This window comes from Agrilus planipennis, unplaced genomic scaffold (assembly GCF_000699045.2).
Source record: "Agrilus planipennis isolate EAB-ADULT unplaced genomic scaffold, Apla_2.0 scaffold27, whole genome shotgun sequence".
NCBI classification, from domain to species: domain Eukaryota; kingdom Metazoa; phylum Arthropoda; class Insecta; order Coleoptera; family Buprestidae; genus Agrilus; species Agrilus planipennis.
Window position 1 is genome coordinate 502,231 of NW_020439094.1, and position 18,337 is coordinate 520,567.

The window sequence follows — 18,337 nt, forward strand, 5'->3', positions numbered from 1 at the left end:
ACGCGAAATTCCTTTTTATCCATTTTTTTCACAATAACAAAAGTTGCTTCACTAAAAATGCTATAATTCACAAACTAATGATCCGACAGCCGTCAAATTTATAGACGCGTCTTTTGAAGGTTAGGACTAACTGAAAATCATATGGATTTAGTTCTGGTGCCGCCATCTATGTGTCAGGCCGGGGACTTTTCAATTGACCCTATATTTCACTTGTTGTGTATAGTATGTAACATTAGTATTTGCTTATATCTTGGAAGGTGGACGGTATTCTTAAGTAATGCTAATACACCTATGATAAATAGTAGATTCGAGTTCAAGGAATTTTTTGAAATAAATGAGGAAGGGTCATGTTGTCGCCGTAGTTTGACGACTTTATTTGTATTATTGTAGGGACCAGTTTTAGGAATTACGCAAATGTAATTGTGAAACTGCACTTGTTTTTTTAACTATATATTTACAACACTTAAGAATTAACAAATCCTTTAACAAAACAAATGGATAACAAAAAAACTTAACTATGTAGAGTGGACTGTGTAAAACTCGAAATTAATGAAAATAGAAACCGAACCGAAAGAGCGAATGATTGAACTGAAGGCCAAATTGCAACTGTCTCCGAAAATGACAAGTTCTGAAATTATAAAAAATAGAAAAGTGGAGGATTTAGTTTAGGGGTGGAATTAAATTCAAATTGGAAAAGGTTGATTGGTTGGAGAAAAAGTAGAAGATCGTGATTTGTTATGAAAGGAAAACAGAAATACAGAGGGGTGGAAAAATAGAGATAGTACCAGAAGGGCATTAACCGGTACTTGGGGTCCCGACACACGTGCAACGCATCTTTAGAAATTTGCAGTTTGCCTTGACTTCTGGGAAACAGACCCAAGAGAAAACCCAATTGAACTTTATTGGGGTGTTCGTGTTTGAATAGAAGAAACTGAATATTACATTAGAACTCGACACAATGGTCCATAAAATTTGTTGAACTTCGAAGGTCGGCAAACTACAATTCCCAAATAACTGCTGTAAAATGTATACAATTGAAAATATTCTAATAATAATAAAATAACTATTCCACTAGAACTATAAAAATAAATGCCGAAAAAATATACAAATACTAAAATGAATATTGCGACTCAACAGGTCAAGTGGGGTAAAAGTGAAGCAAAATTTAAAACATTCATAATTTTGGTAGATTAGGATACAATTTGAAGTTTAAATTATTTTCACTAGCTGGAGTTTCCAATAGCTTCCTAAAATATTTTTTTCATTTTTAATTGTGCTGTACTGCAAGCACATTAAAATAAAGAAAACACATACTGTTTCATTTTTAACTTTCGCTTTGGGAAGAAATGAAGCAAGTTAGGGAAAAAGTGAAACACTTCTATCTTACTGTAGTCTAATGTGGTGATGTAGGGTTTCACCAGGGTTTCTCGGTTGATTACTTTTATTATTTGTATTTTATTTTCGTTTTTATTTCACTTTAGTTTTATTCATAATAATAATGAAGGGATACAATTAATTATTAACTTCTTCAAATATGTTCGGTAGTTCGATATCGAACTGAATGCTTGTATGAATATGACTGGTGTGTCTTTTGCCAATGCCAATCAATATTGAATTTTCTCATTCGTGAACAAATATGGCTTACAATAGTTTAAACAGAGAATGTCCGAAACAATAGTTTTAATAACAATTGGGCAATGAATGTTCCAAACAAAATTTTGATAAATGTAATTATTATTTACAACCAAGACAAAGAATATTTCAAATTTTGAGAAGATAAACTGAAATTAGAATGATAACTGTTTTAAATTATAAAAACTTAATTATTATTTTATAAATTGGTCCGTAACATAGCGTAGAACTACTGTGGTTCTGACAAGAATCGGTTTTAAATTAGCGTTGGACACTGTTCACCATCTATGATGAGAGTTGATAATCGGTCATTTTCAAGACAATTGTCGAGTTGTTTTTTTAATTATATTATTGTGTTTTATTTTAATATTCATCGTTTATTCGCAAAAATACCTGCGATAGTCTTAATATTAGAAATAAAAATACTTTCCTGTCATACATAATTATTTTATTGAATTAAACAATTGCAATACCTATCTAACCTATTCAGTATTACTTAAAAAATTATTTAAAATGCTAACTTTAGAAAATATTTAATTAGATTTAAATTTTTAAAGAATAATTCAATTTAAGTACTTGTAGTATATCAACGCGATCTACAACAGTTAATCTGTTTTGACGAGTGTAGACAGTGTTTTTAAAAATTTTTAAACCTACAACTTCTATTCCAGATCCATTTAGTTTTAATCCTGTGTACATTTACATGTAGACTGCATCTCTCCTTNTGTTTTATCGTTGATTAAGTTTTTTATATAAACTATTGTCAACGGGGTGTACTAAGTACCACATGAAATAAGACACGTAGTTGTAGTGATTGTAGAAATAACTATATTTAATTTAACTTAAATTTAATCCACTATAAACTAACTTTAAAACTACAAATACCGATTAATTAAAAATGATGATAAAAATCAATAGGAATGAATTAGGATAATCGTGATTGTCTTATGGAGATGATGTTTTCTCCAGCGAGTCTATAATAGCACTGGTTTAAAATTTTATAAAATCTATGAAATTACTATATCTAACTATAATGTAAAAACATAATATTATCCTACCCCCAGGTAGGCGCTCATTGGATCTACAAGAATGCAGCCGAGGGGAATTTTGGCTATTAATACCAATAAAACTGTAATAAACTGTACGTGACGAACATAATAGGACACTCTTTACAATTTGTTTACAATTCTACCCGACTACCCCGTGTACCTAACAAATATAGTTCCCGACATTTACTTCAATTTCCTTCTCTGCCACATTCATTCCTAAATCTTCATTTCTACCTACTTCTATGTCCACGATATATAAACTGTTATCCGAATCTCCTTCAATGTGGAGAAATACCTTCCGTCTCACTGGAACTCTTTGGTTTAGATTCACTTAATTTCTTCTCCCATCCTTTCAATGTTTTTGCTGAAACATCCTTTTCTTTATTCATTGTATCATATTCTTATAAGCGGAATAAGTTCTGTACTAGTGATGATTATCGTGTGGCATTTTCTTTACAGAAAGGGTTGATTTACTTATTGTTTTCTTCAGTAACAAACATTCGAACGAGGTTTTTGCGTTCTTAGAACATTCAGCTCGCGATGGAAGGTTCAGCGACACCGACAGTTTAACAGGTGCACTTACACTACATTTGAAGCTCCTGCATCCGTATTCTGTGTTTCTATATCAGACTTTCCAACTATATCTGCCCTATTATTTTCTGCAAGATGCTTTTTTGTATTCTGCAGCTATTTATCGGCATCTACATTATCATGATCTGAATAATCAACTGCTTGAGCACCTCTTGCGTGATACCATTCTAATTTTCACTGCCAAATCTTTCTATGGGGGTACTGATTTCTATTTAGGAGATAAATACCAGTTGCAGTAAATCCATTAATAAATGTATAATCTCCACTGATTCTATTGTTACACTGTTAACGATTTTCGAAATAGAAAAAGAATGTGAGGCGGAAAATCCCAGTTTGACATTACCTGAATTTTGTAATTTCTGAAAATAAAGCTCCGAATGCATCTTTAGCTTTTATTTAATTAGTTTCTTAGATATAAATTTAAATGTTTAAACCTCATCTAACGAGAAAATATGTACGAGATTCACATCATCATCCACTCTTGGATTTAAAATTCCATAAGATCTAAGTTAGACTATAAATATGAGGATCTTCACAATTTTAATATAAAAAAATACTAATTACAAGCTTGCTCTTTTTCCCCCATTTCTTTCCTGTTTCATATTTACCCAGCCTAATCCTAAACAAAAAAATTATTTTTCATTTACTATTTCCCATTGTTTCAGGATAGGACAAAATGATACGTATTATAAAACAGTGGTCAATAAAACCAATGGGTAAGTTATTTTTTATTCAGCATCCATTATTCTAGACGCCTATATTTAATCTAATTCACGAAAACTTGTCCATCTTACCATCGTCATCATCATCGCCCAAAATTTTGATGGTAAAATTAAACAGAAACAAAAACATCAACAATTTTACTTATTTTACAAATATGAAACAATCGCTTGTAACAAATTCGGTTTATACACTTACTGAGAGGTTACAGGCGGGCCTGATAACTGCATATTAATTTTAATGCCGGGCATTGGTACTGAGATCGCGTCAGTACCAGTGGTTCAAAAAAAAAATTGTTATTTAAATGCAGAAGTTCGTCATTTTACCCCGTTCTTCCCCTCTTATATCTATTTTGTCTCCTTCATAGTAATCCTCACCATATACTATACACTTCTGCCAACGTTTTTTCCCATCTTATAAGCACTTCTTCCTTCGATGCCGTCTTTATCTCCTCAATCGTAGCGTACCGTTATCCTTTCATGAGCTTCGTCAGTTTCGGGAACAAGAAAAAGTCATGGTGGTGGTAGTGTGGTTTTTGGCTAAAAATTCGCGCACAAGTAACGATGTGTGAGCAGGGGCGTTTTCATGGTACAAAAGCCAAATTTGGTTCTTCCACAAATCCGGGCGTTTGTGTCAGATTGCTTCGTGCAAATGTGGCAAGAACTCATGATGCACCACGCCCCTGCAATCGAAGAAAATTGTAAGCAAAACCTTCACATTCGATCTAACTTAGAGCGCTTTTTTCGGTCTTGGCTCGTGCGGCAGCTTCCATTGGGATGACTGAGCTTTAGTTTCCACGACATGACGATAAACCCATGATTCATCACTAGTTGTGACCCTCTGGAGCAAATTTAGGTCGTCGCGGACAGAGTCCAATAGCTCCTTAGCAATGTTAATGCGATGCTGTTTTTGGTCGAAATTGAGCAATTTTGTTTTGAACTTCGTGGCGACCTTTCTCATGTTAAATCGTTGGTAAAAATCTAATGACAGGGGCCAGTCGATATGCTTAGGTCCCTAGCAACTTCTCTAACGGTGATTCGACGATTGGCCAATACTATTTTCTTCACTTCATCAATGTTTTCATCTGTTGTTGACTTGCTCGAGCATCCTGCACGCTCTTCGTCATTCACATCTTCTCTGTCCTCTGAGAATATTTTGTACCACTGATAAACGTTGGTTCGGTCCAAGGTAGCTTCATCATATGCCACAATCAACATTCGGAATGCGTCCGTGCACTTAATTCTGGTTTTCGCACAAAATTTGATACAGATTCTTTGATCCATTTTTTGGAATAGGCAAAAGTCGAAAACGAGCCAAAACACTTGCAAACAAAACAGCTATCAAAAATTAAATGAACTTTCAATATGACCAAACTTGTCGGTATAAGTGAAAAACATGAGTACCAACACAACGCCACAAAAATTTTGAAAATGGAATATACATAACCCTCGGAAATTCAAAATTCGCGATGTTTTTTGAACAGACCTAGTATTTATTTTGATGAAGATGTTTGAAGTCAAATTGTTAAAAAATTTTGGTTTGGAAGTCCTGAATAAAACTTCTGTGTTATGGCAAAATCTGAGTCTGATGGGGCTGATAATCCGACCTGGGTTTCAATTTTGTTTTATTATATAACACGTTTGTTCAGGATAACGTGGATAGAAAAGGTTAGAAATGAAGAGGTATTAGAAAGAATAGGAGAACAGAGGACTCTATGGAAGTCAGTAAGAAATAGGCGAGATAGATTGGTAGGACGCCTCCTCAGGCATGAAATTCTAGTCAGAGACATATATTAGAGGCAGAAACAGGAGTTAGGAGGGGTTAGAGGTAGACCTAGATTAGATTACTGTTCGCAAATAGTTAAGGATGTGGATTGTTCTAGTTTTAGGGAAATGCGAAGGTTTGCTCAGGATAGGAAAGAGTAATGGTACTTGTTCAACCTGTCTTAGAACTGACGACCTTATGATGATGATTATTACCATAAATTTTCACTACCGTACTCAAAACAAAAAAATGTAATAAATCATAAGGTGTTACTATAGGAAAAAACAACACAACTTGCACCTACATAAAAGCTTTGTCTTCGAAACAAAAATTAAAATGTTTGGCGTTAAAGCGAAAATTTTCCTTCAATTTTCCGTATCTGATTACATTTTAGTAAAATTTGAAAGTAATTATAATTTCTATAAGCGATACAAGCCGCTCTAGAAGATCATTAGCCCGTGTTTTATTGTTGTACGAGGGTGGATTGATAAGTTTCCGGCCTAACCAAGAGATGACGCCACTAGGCCTACCTTGAGGTGACATTCTATAGTACCATCCTTGGATAGCTTGTAGCTATAGTTTCAGCCCGATCTCCTTGCTAGTGTAGGTTTGACAGCACGNAAAGGGTATGCTTCTTAAAAATTATACATATTACTATCTCCATCCGAAGCAAAATCACTAAATTTTTTAAGGAGTTGATAATATTAACCAGTGATTTTCGCTACAGATGTTAATCTCAAAGTGCCATCTTCAATTTTACATTAAATACTCATTTATTTATTTATTATACGGGGAATACCCTCGAAAAAGAATACAGAGTAGAATTAATAGTTATGTATAAATAATTTGATTTGACAAAGTGTATAAAAAAGATAACGAGATCGATATAAATATAATCATGAATAGTTCTGTAAAGTAAACAATCGTATGTTAGATAAGCCTAGAATAGCAGTGTATCACAGCCCTAATTCAGTCAGGTAAGTTGCTACTTTTCGCTTAAGGTTTCTGAATCACAAAAAAAGTTTGCCGATTGCGAAAGCCCGTTTGCGAGAATCAGAGCTCTGACGAAGGTATCGTTTCGTCCAACATCCGTTCGCTTTCTCGCGATGGCAAAGGGTTCATGCAGTCATGTTGGTCTCGACGGAATGCGGAGTACAGATTCGACTTTTATGGATGACGTTATTCCATAAGGGGACCAAACGACACTGCCGTATTCGAGATGAGGGCGCACCGTAGAATTAAATAAAGTTACAAAAGAATCTTTTGAATTTTGCAATTTCGCCTCAAGAAACTCCACATTTGATATGCTTTCACTAATACATGATCAATACGAGAAGCGAATAACAATTTAGAATCGAAAGTGACACCTAGATCACTAACACTATTTACCGTAGTCAAGACATCTGTACCCAGCATGTAACTGAATTCGATTGGCTCCCTTTTTTTTGTAAAACTAATTTTTTGACACTTAGCATTCATTCTAAACACCAAACAGAAATGTTTTGCACATGAATTATCTGTTGACTCGTATAATATGAAACTGAATTTATTACTTTTGATGTTGTATTAAATGGACTTTCTGAGAAGCTCCTGTGAGTTTTTGATGACTGTTGTTATTTTACTTCTTACAACTTTTATCCGTTTGGCAAATTCAAAATCTGCACGTATTATAGTTGTTCTATTAATTTAATTGGGTGATTATGTTCTGCCAAAATTTTGCTGTCGGTATAATACCATCTTAGCTTTACCTTTGGTAGATTTCCTATTGGTCTTTTGCAAACATAGAAGCTATGTATATTCTCCTGCCTTTCTCTGCTTTTTACAGCTTTCTGGGTGCTTTTCTGGTTTTGAATGTTCAGAAAGTTGAACTTTTCCTCCCGTTGGACACGGCTACTACAATACATGCCGTTATGGGTGTTTAAATTTTGTAAATTTAAATATTAAGAATAAGGTTAATTACATCAGTCACAACTTGTTTGCTTAAACTTTTTCTTTTTTCCAAGAATACGCTCTCGTTAAGTTAGTGCTTCATGAGTAGTACAGACAAAACGAACAGAGATAACCGAATAATAGCAGCCGGTGCAGCTAGTACAGGTTCCATAGGTACGAAAAAAGACAGGGTCGTCTTTGGAATTATATCTTTTCTGAATTCCTAAGAATGTTGAACTTCTGTGTAAAGGTTGTTAAAGGTGTATGTTTGGAACACGGCGTTGTACGGGTGCTAAACATGGACGTGGGCGCGGCGGAAAAGAAAAGGTTAGAAGCGTTCAAAATGTGGTGTTACAGGCGAATGATGAGGATACCCTGGATAGAGAAGGTTAGAAATGAAGAGGTATTAGAAAGAGTAAGAGAACAGAGGACTCTATGGAAGTCAATAAGAAGTGGGCGAGTTAGGGTAGTAGGACACCTTCTCAGGCATGAAGGTCTAGTCAGAGACATATTAGAGGCAGAAACGGAAGTTAGGAAGGGTAAAGGTACACCTAGATTAGATCACTGTTCGCAAATAGTTAAGGATATAGGTTGTTCTAGTTTTAGGGAAATGCAAAGATTAGCTCAGGATAGGAAAGAGTGGAGGTGCGTGTCCAGCCAGTCTTAGGACTGACGACCTTATGATGATGATGCAATGTCTTTTCTATGATTACGATATTCCTTACAATGTCTGTTGTGAGCAAAAGTAGGCATTCTGCCAGCAACTGTTCCAGTCTAGTAGTAAGTTGAAAGAAGAAAGTAAATACGACAGTTTTATTGCCAATTATGTGATCTAGGTCTACCTCTACCCCTCCTAATTTCTGTTTCTACCTCTAATATGTCTCTGACTAGACCTTTATGCCTGAAAAGGTGTCCTACTAACCTAACTCGCCTATTTCTTATTGATTTCCATAGAGTCCTCTGTTCTCTTACTTTTTGTAATACCTCTTCATTTCTAACCTTCTATATCCACGGTATCTCCATCTATTAACCGTTCGCGACCCTGATTTATCCTCTACTTTATATTACTACTACTCCTTCCATCCTGGCTTATATAACTTCTTAGATACCTAAAATTGGCCACTTCTTCTTGAGCGTCCCAACAATATTAACCTATAAGAAAAATTGCAACTTCTGTTTGTTACCATGTTGTTAACAAGGTACGTGTATTGGTTTCAGTTAATGTAACTGGCAAAAGTATTTGTAGTTATTGCTTTTTGTATTCAATTGTATTTTACATAAATTTCTTTTTGTTTGTTTCAGATCTTCAACAAAGTAATTTATTTAAAGATGCCGAAAAAAACATATTAGACGCTCTTACTAGGCGCAATGTTACTCTCAATAGTCATGGCTTCTGTTTAACCAAAGAAAATTTTACAAGATTCGGTTTAGATGAAGATTGGATGGTTATATCGACCAATAAGGATAGAAACGGTCTAGAATTTATTTCAACTTTTGAATCAAGAAAATATCCGTTTTATGGCTTACAATTCCATCCTGAGAAAAACTTGTTTGAATTCAAACTTAATTCCGGTATACCTCATTCTAAGGAGGCTGTATTAGTGGCACAATATTTTGCGAATTTCTTTCTGTCAGAAGCAAGAAGAAACAATAATTCCTTTAATAATTTGGAAGAATTGAGGAATAACCTCATTTATAATTACAATCCAATGTATACCGGAAAATTTGATAAAAGTCCATATGAACAAATATATGTGTTTAAAGAGGATACCATAACAGCTCGGAATTCCTTCAGAACATCCTAAGATATTTATAGATAGATAATTTTTAAATTACGAAGCGTGTCCGCAAAATAAGATCTCCCATTTTTATTCAAATAGAAAACACGTGTATTAGTAATGAATACTACATTGATGAAAAGTATGAACTTTCAGATATTTTTCGACATATTCTTCATTGCGATCAATGACGAAATGATAGTTCAGGACGACGAGCCATATACAACTTTCCCGTTTTTCCATTTTTTGCCTGCTTTCTTCTTGGTCAGTGAAAATGGATGTGGAATATTATTTCTGATCGCCAATTGAAACACCATTCGTTTTAAATCAGAAAAAGTGACACCATAATTTTTTTTTTCCATTTGCAAGCAACACTTTACCAGCTCATCATCTTCCAATTCTATCGGCAGAACTGGTTTTCTTCCTATTTTTCCAGACACCAAACTTTCTACAGATCTTTCCAAATTTTTGACGTAATCTTTTAAAGTAGGTCTTGGAACATCAAATCATTTTGCTTCCTTATAACACATTTCATTCGTTCGTGCGGCTTCAACAGCTTTTGTCATTGCTCCAGCATCCAACAGTTTTTTTTTTCGGCATCTAAAAAATAAAAAATAACATTCTAAAGTTACATGCAAAATGAAGTGATATGAACGCTATGTTCACCACACGAGATCCTAATATCGTCCCGGGGACGATATATAACGTTCACGAAAGGGGACGATATTAGGAAATTTATATTTATTTTGTCGCATCCATTTAAGCAATAAACGTGTCATAACCTGAAAATTTTACTTAATCGATTAACATCTGAGATATTAATAGTTAGTTTGACAAAAAACTTGTATCAATAAACCAGGTATCTCAATATTGAACGGGAAAAAGATGAAAATCATTAGGTACTAAGTCTGGGCTATTGGCGAGGTTGGGTATCAATGGGGAAAGTGTTCTTGACACTGTTGTTAAGACAGCGTTGCAGCGGACTGGCCGGGAGGGGGTTAAGCTAGACGCGAGTGTTATCGGATTTTGTGTAGAATCGCTCCTCGCAGGTCTAGCGTCTAAAGGCGGGAATGGGCATCAATGAGGGCAGTATTCTTGACACTGTGGTTATGTCTAAGCGTTGCAGCGGACTGGGCGGGGAAAGGGGGGGTTTAAAGAGGGGGAAACCAAGTTAGACGGCCGTGTTGTCGGATGCGTAGAATTGCTCCCCACGGGTCTAGCGTCTTGGATATCTTATTTTGCGGACACACCTCGTATGCGATTACTCCTCGATATTCGGGCTTTCATATAGTACAACCATTCCTGCAACAATTGCGTCGATTGTATTTTTTATACATCCCATGTTTCGATAATAATCGTCCCACATACTTGGTTGATTATTATCAGTATTCAGATTAGCATGATTGCCACTTTTTCCAATGACACATGACATCAGAACTCCCAAACCGTCAAAATACATTTTAAAAAGAATGGACTGTCGGTAAAACAACCATTACTGCCGATAAATTTCCATTAGAAGGTACGAGGTCTGTTCAAAAAGTATCACGAATTTTGTGTTTTTCCAAAAATTATTGATTTATTCATGAATATTTTGCCCCTTCAAAGTAATTTTCACTAGATATTATACACTTGTGCCAACGTTTCTTACAATCGTCGAAACTCTTCAAAAAATTATTTTTTGTGATCTTGTTCAGCTCCTCTTTCGATGTCGTCATTATCTCCTCAATCGTAGCGTAGCATTGTCCTTTCATGGGCCTCTTCAGTTTCGGAAACATGAAAAAGTCATGGTGGCTGCGGAATTATTAATTTTGTTTTTGGCTAAAAATTCGCGCACAAGCAACGATGTGTAAGCAAGGGCGTTATCATGGTGCAAAAGTCAATTTTTCTTCTTCCACAAATCCGGGCGTTTCTGGCGGATTGCTTCGCGCAAATTGCGCATCACTTGCAGGTAATTTTCATTATTGACCCTTCTACAATGTGGCATGAACTCATGATGCACTACGCCCTTGCAATCGAAGAAAACTGTAAGCAAAATCTCCACGTTCGGCCTAACTTGGCGCGCTTTTTTCGGTGTTGGCTCGTGCGGCAGCTTCAGTTGGGATGATTGAGCTTTGGTTTCCACGTCATGAGGATAAACCCATGATTCGTCACCACTTATGATCCTCTAGAGCAAATTTGTGGACAGAACCCAACAGCTCCTTAGCAATTAATGCGAAGCTGTTTTTGGTCGAAATTGAGCAATTTTGGTATGAATTTCGCGGCGATTCGTCTCATGCCCAAATCATTGGTCAAAATTGGATGGCAGGAGCCACTTCATCGGCTTACAAGCCCGAATAACGAGCACTGTTGAGATAAAACCGTCTGCGGAAGCTTTAGTCCTTTACATTGGTTTATTAGGTTTAGTTTACATTAGTTTATTAGGTTAGTTAAAATAATGACAAAAACACAGTTCTAGGAAATGTTAATTAATATTTCACTAGGTTGCAATATGATATGACTCAATGTTTATACGTTTTCTAGAAGAATCTTAACCAATTTACCTATGGATCCAACTGTATTTTTAACGTTTAAATAAATAAAATCTGGGCATAAGTTAGTAAAAATATTAATTAATCTTTCACCCAATTTTTTTGTAATTTAATCCTAAAGTTATTATCTAAATGTTTAAGGTATGTAGCATTAGGTTTTTCTCTGCAATTTTTCTGATATCTCCAAGATAAATCCAGCTTACGAGAATTTAATCATTTTCTTGCTTTTCGCTGTTGAATATTAAATTCTTTTTCTTTTTACTCTTCTATAAATCTTATTTGTGTTCAATGAGACGGTATGGTTTTCTCAGGTGTTATTTCTATTACTGTTCGTAGTTCAGTTGGTATAGGTGAACCTTATCCCTNATCACGAGGAGCAGTTATTATATAAAAACGCGTGCACTTCACTGATACATGAATGTAATGTGCTTATCTACATTATACACATACGTACATACATACATGTAGGTAGTACCTAAGTTATTATTGCAAAACTTATCCGTTATACAATAATAAAATAAACTCCACCATTGAAAGTAATAAAGGACGTTTGCTGGGACTAGATGGTAGAGATTTAAGTGAAGATTTAAATATATATTAAGAAGTTTCCATGACAAACTATAAAAAATCCATTAAGATTTGTTGTTGAGGGTTACAGTTTATTATAATTAATAAAGACCTACGTATAATCTCTAGGCAAAGATTTTCAGTTTCTCTCCAGTTTCTCAGAGTCTTTCAGCGTCTCTGAGAGCGTCTCTCACAGACTCTCAGTTATTGCCTAGGTGTTTTTATGGATATCTCATAGTTTCTGTATGAGAGGCTCGAACGATAAAATTGTTAATTCCAGAGAGAGACTGAATGAATATAACTGAAAAATTGAGAGACTCGAGTATCTCGTAGAAAGACTGGGATTTCTGAAATATGTTGAACTTTTTAAGAAAATTTTAACCATGTCTATCGAGATACCACTTATTGAGAGATTCGAGTCTCTCATTTAGAGATTCGAGTCTCTCGTTCAGAGACTGGATACGAAATGAGGATCTCTCTATGAGGGACTCGACTTTCTCGTTCAAAGACGCTAAACAGTTTTTTTGACAGTCTTTCCACAGTCTCTCTCAGCGACACCAGAGAGACTTGATGAGAGACTGAACATTTTAATCTCGGGTACTAATTTCTGATTTGACGTGCCCATACATAAAATGATGTGTTGTGAAATAGGTTTTTCCTCAAGGATTATTGATTGTAGTGGATATTGCATATCTTTGAATGGTAATAGTTTCTCAGATACTCTCGCTACTAAATGTGTCCTAGAGTTTTCCAAGAATTTCAAAAAGTAGCAACTTGGCGTAGGATTTCTTATGAGCACTTAGTGGGCCATAATATCTTTATAAAATTGTATTGAATTTCATAAAAAAAATCGTAGAGGAAGGTGTCCTAATATTGGATACGTTTTTTTCAATCGGATTATTTTTACAAAAAAATTAATGTGAGACTTCTGTTTCCTCAATAACATAATTACGTTACTATTTTTTAACAGTTAGGACAGGGGATCTAACTATAAAAGAAACATTTTAACAATGAGAAAATGTTTAGGAGAATATGTCAAAATCGTGAGTTAAGGAAAAGGTCGCCTAATATTGAGTGGCGTATACAATATTAGTAATGATAATATGCATAATAGACATCTAAATAAACAAAACATTTAATGTGCAAAATACAAAATCTTGAAAAAAGCAAATATTTGACTGTACAGAGTATTAAAAATTTATACTAGGTATTATAAAATGAAAAGCAGCTTCAACTTTAACATCCGTACAAAAGTCACAACGGTAGTTTTTACGTTATCTTGAATCAAAACAAAATGACGACGTTTGTTTTGGTTTTATCAACTGATGGAGTGTGGGCTGCCTCTTTCTCGATATTCGTTTCCGAAGGCTTTTTTCCCTGGTGTTACCATCCTGTAGAGAAGTTTCTAATTTTTCGTGAATGGCAAAATCGTTGTCATGAAGTGTGTCAGGATTAAAAGGTGTAATACCGCATTTCCTAAAGCCATTTATAGAAATTTCCATTGACGCTGCTCTTACATAAGCCTTTCCTAACAAACTGTTCATCCAGGGTTGGATTTTAACCAGTTTTCAATTTCTTGGCAATAGCAGGTTCTTAAAGGTGCTATTGAGACTACATCTAGAGGTTGCAGGCAGCTTGTGTGCTGAGTGGGGTGGTAGGCATATTAAGGTTACGTGATTTGCATGAATTTTATTAATTACGTTCAAATTTCTTGTATGGGTGAAATGTCTATGCAAGATGAAAGTGACTTGATCATTACGAGCAGGCTTGCTGTGCTTAATAAAATGATGAATCCATTGTGTAAACAAATTAGACTGAATCCAACCAGAAGGATGACATGTTTCAATGGGTCCAAGAGGTGCTCCATCCATAAGCTCCACTTTAAAATTTTTCCGCGAAAAGATCATCATTGGGGGTACGCATAACACGACAATGACAAGCGAACCTCTTTCTAAAGTAGTGTGTAGTGGGTAAAAAAGTAGTCGGAACTCACTTTTAAGCTTTATTATTTATAATTTATCTATTTATTTGATCATATTTATAACAAAATCAAACCTATCACAGAGAAAAAGTTTAGGATTCAAAATAACAAATTCTTCAAACTTAAACGTTTGAATGTTATGCCTACGTCAGAAATTAAGCTAAACAATAGTATTAAATTTTTTAAGGGATCAATAAATTAAATAGGTTAGTATTAATTATTAATGATCAAAATAAGCAATCTAGTTAGTTTATTTGTTCCAAAGCGTACTTTTCCATTATAAATCATCTACTATCTATTGGAAGTTAAAACAAAAATTAAAAGATGTATCTAAAAAGAAATTCAAGCATAATCTTAATTATTCGCCACCCTAGATAAATAAGGGAGTGTTTTTGAAGTATAACAATGTGGCCTTATTAAGGAAATAGCAACGTATATACTGTTCAACCACATACGCCTTAAAGAAAAACTTAATGGAAATTTTGGCAACTGACTTCATCGCAAAGCGGAGACCTAAAAATAGAGATCAATTTAATCAAAGTGTTTTACGTAATTTGGTTACCGAAGTAGGAAAATGTTGACAGAGGGCTGAGATTGACATGAAATTGAGATTAGTGGTTAGAGCTTTCTACTTCAATTTAAAAAAGTTACTTTATTAAATTATTTTGATGTAGCAATATCGATACATTCATACTTATATATAAAACGTTAATCGTTTAAAGTAATAATTAAGAATATAGGTAATCAATTTATAAATATAGGGTTATTCGGAAAGTCATTTCGTTTTTTCCCGACAGAGGATTTAATTGTATTCTTTTGCACCCAACTTCACATTTAAGCCGTATAATTTTTATATGCTTTGAGAGCTCATATAGCAAGGCTTGTGTGTGAAAAATTCCAATTAATTCTACGCAGTAGTTTTTGGTTGGTGCCCTTTTAAATATGGAGAGCGATAAGCAGCATTTTCGACATATCTTACTGTTTTACTACAGAAAGGGTAAAAATGCTGTTCAAGCCAGAAAGAAATTGACTGATGTGTATGGAGAAGGTGTGTTGACAGTACGCCAGTGCCAGAACTGGTTCGCTAAATTTCGATCCGGCAATTTTGATGTCGAAGATGCACCACGTTCGGGAAGGCCGGTTGAAGCTGATAAAGACGCGATAAAGGCATTAGTTGATGTGAACCGGCGAATAACAACACGTGAGATCGGATTGAGGTTAAATTTATCAAATTCAACAGTTTATGACCACTTGAAAGGCCTGGGATTATCCTCGAAGCTCGATGTATGGGTTCCCCATGTTCTCACAGAGAGAAATCTGTGTCGCCGCATTGACGTCTGCGATTCGCTTCTCAAACGTCACGAAAATGATCCGTTTTTGAAGCGCATCATCACTGGGGACGAAAAATGGGTTGTATACAACAACGTCAAACGCAAGAGGTCATGGAGCAAAAAAGATGAACCGGCTCAAACCATTTCCAAAGCCGATATTCACCAAAAAAAGGTGATGCTGTCTGTTTGGTGGGATTTTAAAGGAATCGTTTTTTTTGAGCTTTTACCGGATAACACAACGATTAATTCGGAAGTCTACTGTCATCAGCTGGACAAACTGAATGATGCACTTCAACAGAAAAGGTCAGAACTAATCAACAGGAAAGGTGTAGTGTTTCACCAAGACAACGCGAGACCTCACACAAGTTTGGTCACTCGCCAAAAGCTTTTACAGCTTGAATGGGATACAATGCTACACCCACCATATTCTCCAGACCTGGCACCATCGGATTATTATTTGTTCCGGTCACTCCAAAATTTTTTAGACGGTAAAACCTTCACCTCAAATGAGGAGGTCAAAAACCTCCTCGATCAGTTTTTTGCCAGCAAAGACCAAAAATTTTATGAGCGTGGAATTATGCTACTACCAGAAAGATGGCAAAAGGTGTTGGACCAGAACGGTCAATATATAATTAAATAAAGTATTTGTTTATTATAGGAAAACTGTCTTTCATTTCCACAAAGAAAACGAAATGACTTTCCGAACAACCCTTAGTTTAAAGGAAAATAAATGCTTTATTGAAATATTAATTTTTTACGTACTATCATCATTACGACATTATTCATAGTGAATTAACTAATTTACGCTGTTATTGTAGATTTACCATTAAAGATAAACATAAGAGCAACCCCTTATGCGTATCATTATTTTTTTTATTTATCCATTGTGGGGGTCGGAGTTGTCGAAGTATAGTATGACAAATAAAACTAAGAAGGTTTGTTCTGGATCAAAAAGGAAGCGAATGAATGAATAAATAAATATTATTAGTCTTAGCTTTCACCTTGTTGGGTTGCATGTAGCTTAGTTGCCTCAGAGGTCGAAGCTCCAGTGGCTTGCTCTTCTCTGTCGCCACCGTTGGCACTTTTGTTCTTAGCTTTCGCCTTGGACTTGACGCCAACCGGAGTCAATCGGCTGAATCTCCCATGAGGAATTTCCATGTTCGAGTCTTCCGATCCAGCTCTGTTATTTCTCCCAGCCAAGCGCATGGATCTCATTCTTACCATGGCTTTGGAAATTTCTCCGCTCTTGGGTGTACGCCGTTTCGGAGAGGTCCCGTAGTCCTTAAAAGTCCGCCATTCTTGAATTTACCCCCCCCTCCCATTAGAAGTTTCACCACCCTCGAATATCTCCCTTGTGGGTGGCCCGATTCTGGGCCCGACCCCGATGGTTTCGGCTTAGATTCACCGTTAGCGCAACTTCTTTGCTGATAGCCTTAATTAGCACCCCACATTTTCATTGTATGTTTCATTGGCTTCGCCTCCAACTCCCATGGGATCTCTCCCAACGGATACTTGCATGACGTCCGTTGAGACAGTTCAACCCACCTTCAAGCACGCTAACAGTATCATCCTTTCGCATCAGTTCCCTATTTTTTACGGTACGGAGCGTCTGGTAAAATAGGCTTCCCGAATTGGTGAGGTCGACGGCTCTTTGATGTTGTTATTGACTGTCACGGTAGGGGTAATCTCAATAAGAATGGGGTTGTGGTCGCTACTAGTCCAGCCTGCTTCTAGTCCCCACGAAACGAGGAACACATCGATGTCGCCGACTCCCATATCCGTATATGAGAGGTATACCCTTCTGTATGGAGGTTTATAGTGTGTAGCTCATGGGCTAGTACCTATAGGCTTTTCAAGGTTCTGCCTCCGCTGTACCTTTTCGCTACGGCCTGCCATGACCTTGTGGTATAAGAGTAACTCTTTCAGAAGATAGAAAATACCACAACTGGCATAGTGAGCGCCATCTGTAGTATGATGCTACATTTTAGGATTACGTATGTTCCAGCAAGGTCCATTTAAATATATGGATATCTACTTGCTGAAACGAATCCCGGCGTAGCTCACCTCAACGTGACAGGCACGTTACCATAATCGAACAAAGTCTGTATTCTGTCGAAACCGCCAGACGCGGATCGCGATCTCGATGTTTCTGGATCTCATCAGCGCGTCGCAGGCAGCTCCGACAGAACCCAGACCAACGCGCTGTTGGGACAGCAGGTGGGGATTGGTCTGTGTTCTGTTCAAGCTGCCTGCGCGATCCGCGTCTGGCGGTTTCGACAGAATACAGACCACTTCGAATTATTTTGTTCTTTCAGAAGATGTCTTTCTTTTTTTTTTGCTTCACTAATTATTATTTTGCACAGTGCCTGTTTTAGGGGGGTGGGGCGACCGGGGCGGCTGCCCTGGGCCCTAGGTACTACAGGGCGCTTCTCGCGCCGGCTCTACTTAAACGCTCAACTTGAATGGC

General features: G+C 36.1%; 1 protein-coding gene across 1 annotated transcript in view; it reads left to right on the forward strand.

The window, feature by feature from the left end:
- The window catches only part of LOC108735377 (gamma-glutamyl hydrolase-like), a 21,563-nt gene extending 12,471 nt beyond the window's left edge, over positions 1-9,092 (forward strand). The window contains exons 3-4 of the mRNA XM_018467314.2: positions 3,938-3,988; positions 8,988-9,092. Coding sequence (XP_018322816.1) covers positions 3,938-3,988; positions 8,988-9,003 — 67 coding nt within the window. The 3' untranslated portion in view covers positions 9,004-9,092. The remainder of the gene's footprint in view (positions 1-3,937; positions 3,989-8,987) is intronic.
- Positions 9,093-18,337: the final 9,245 nt, after the last annotated feature.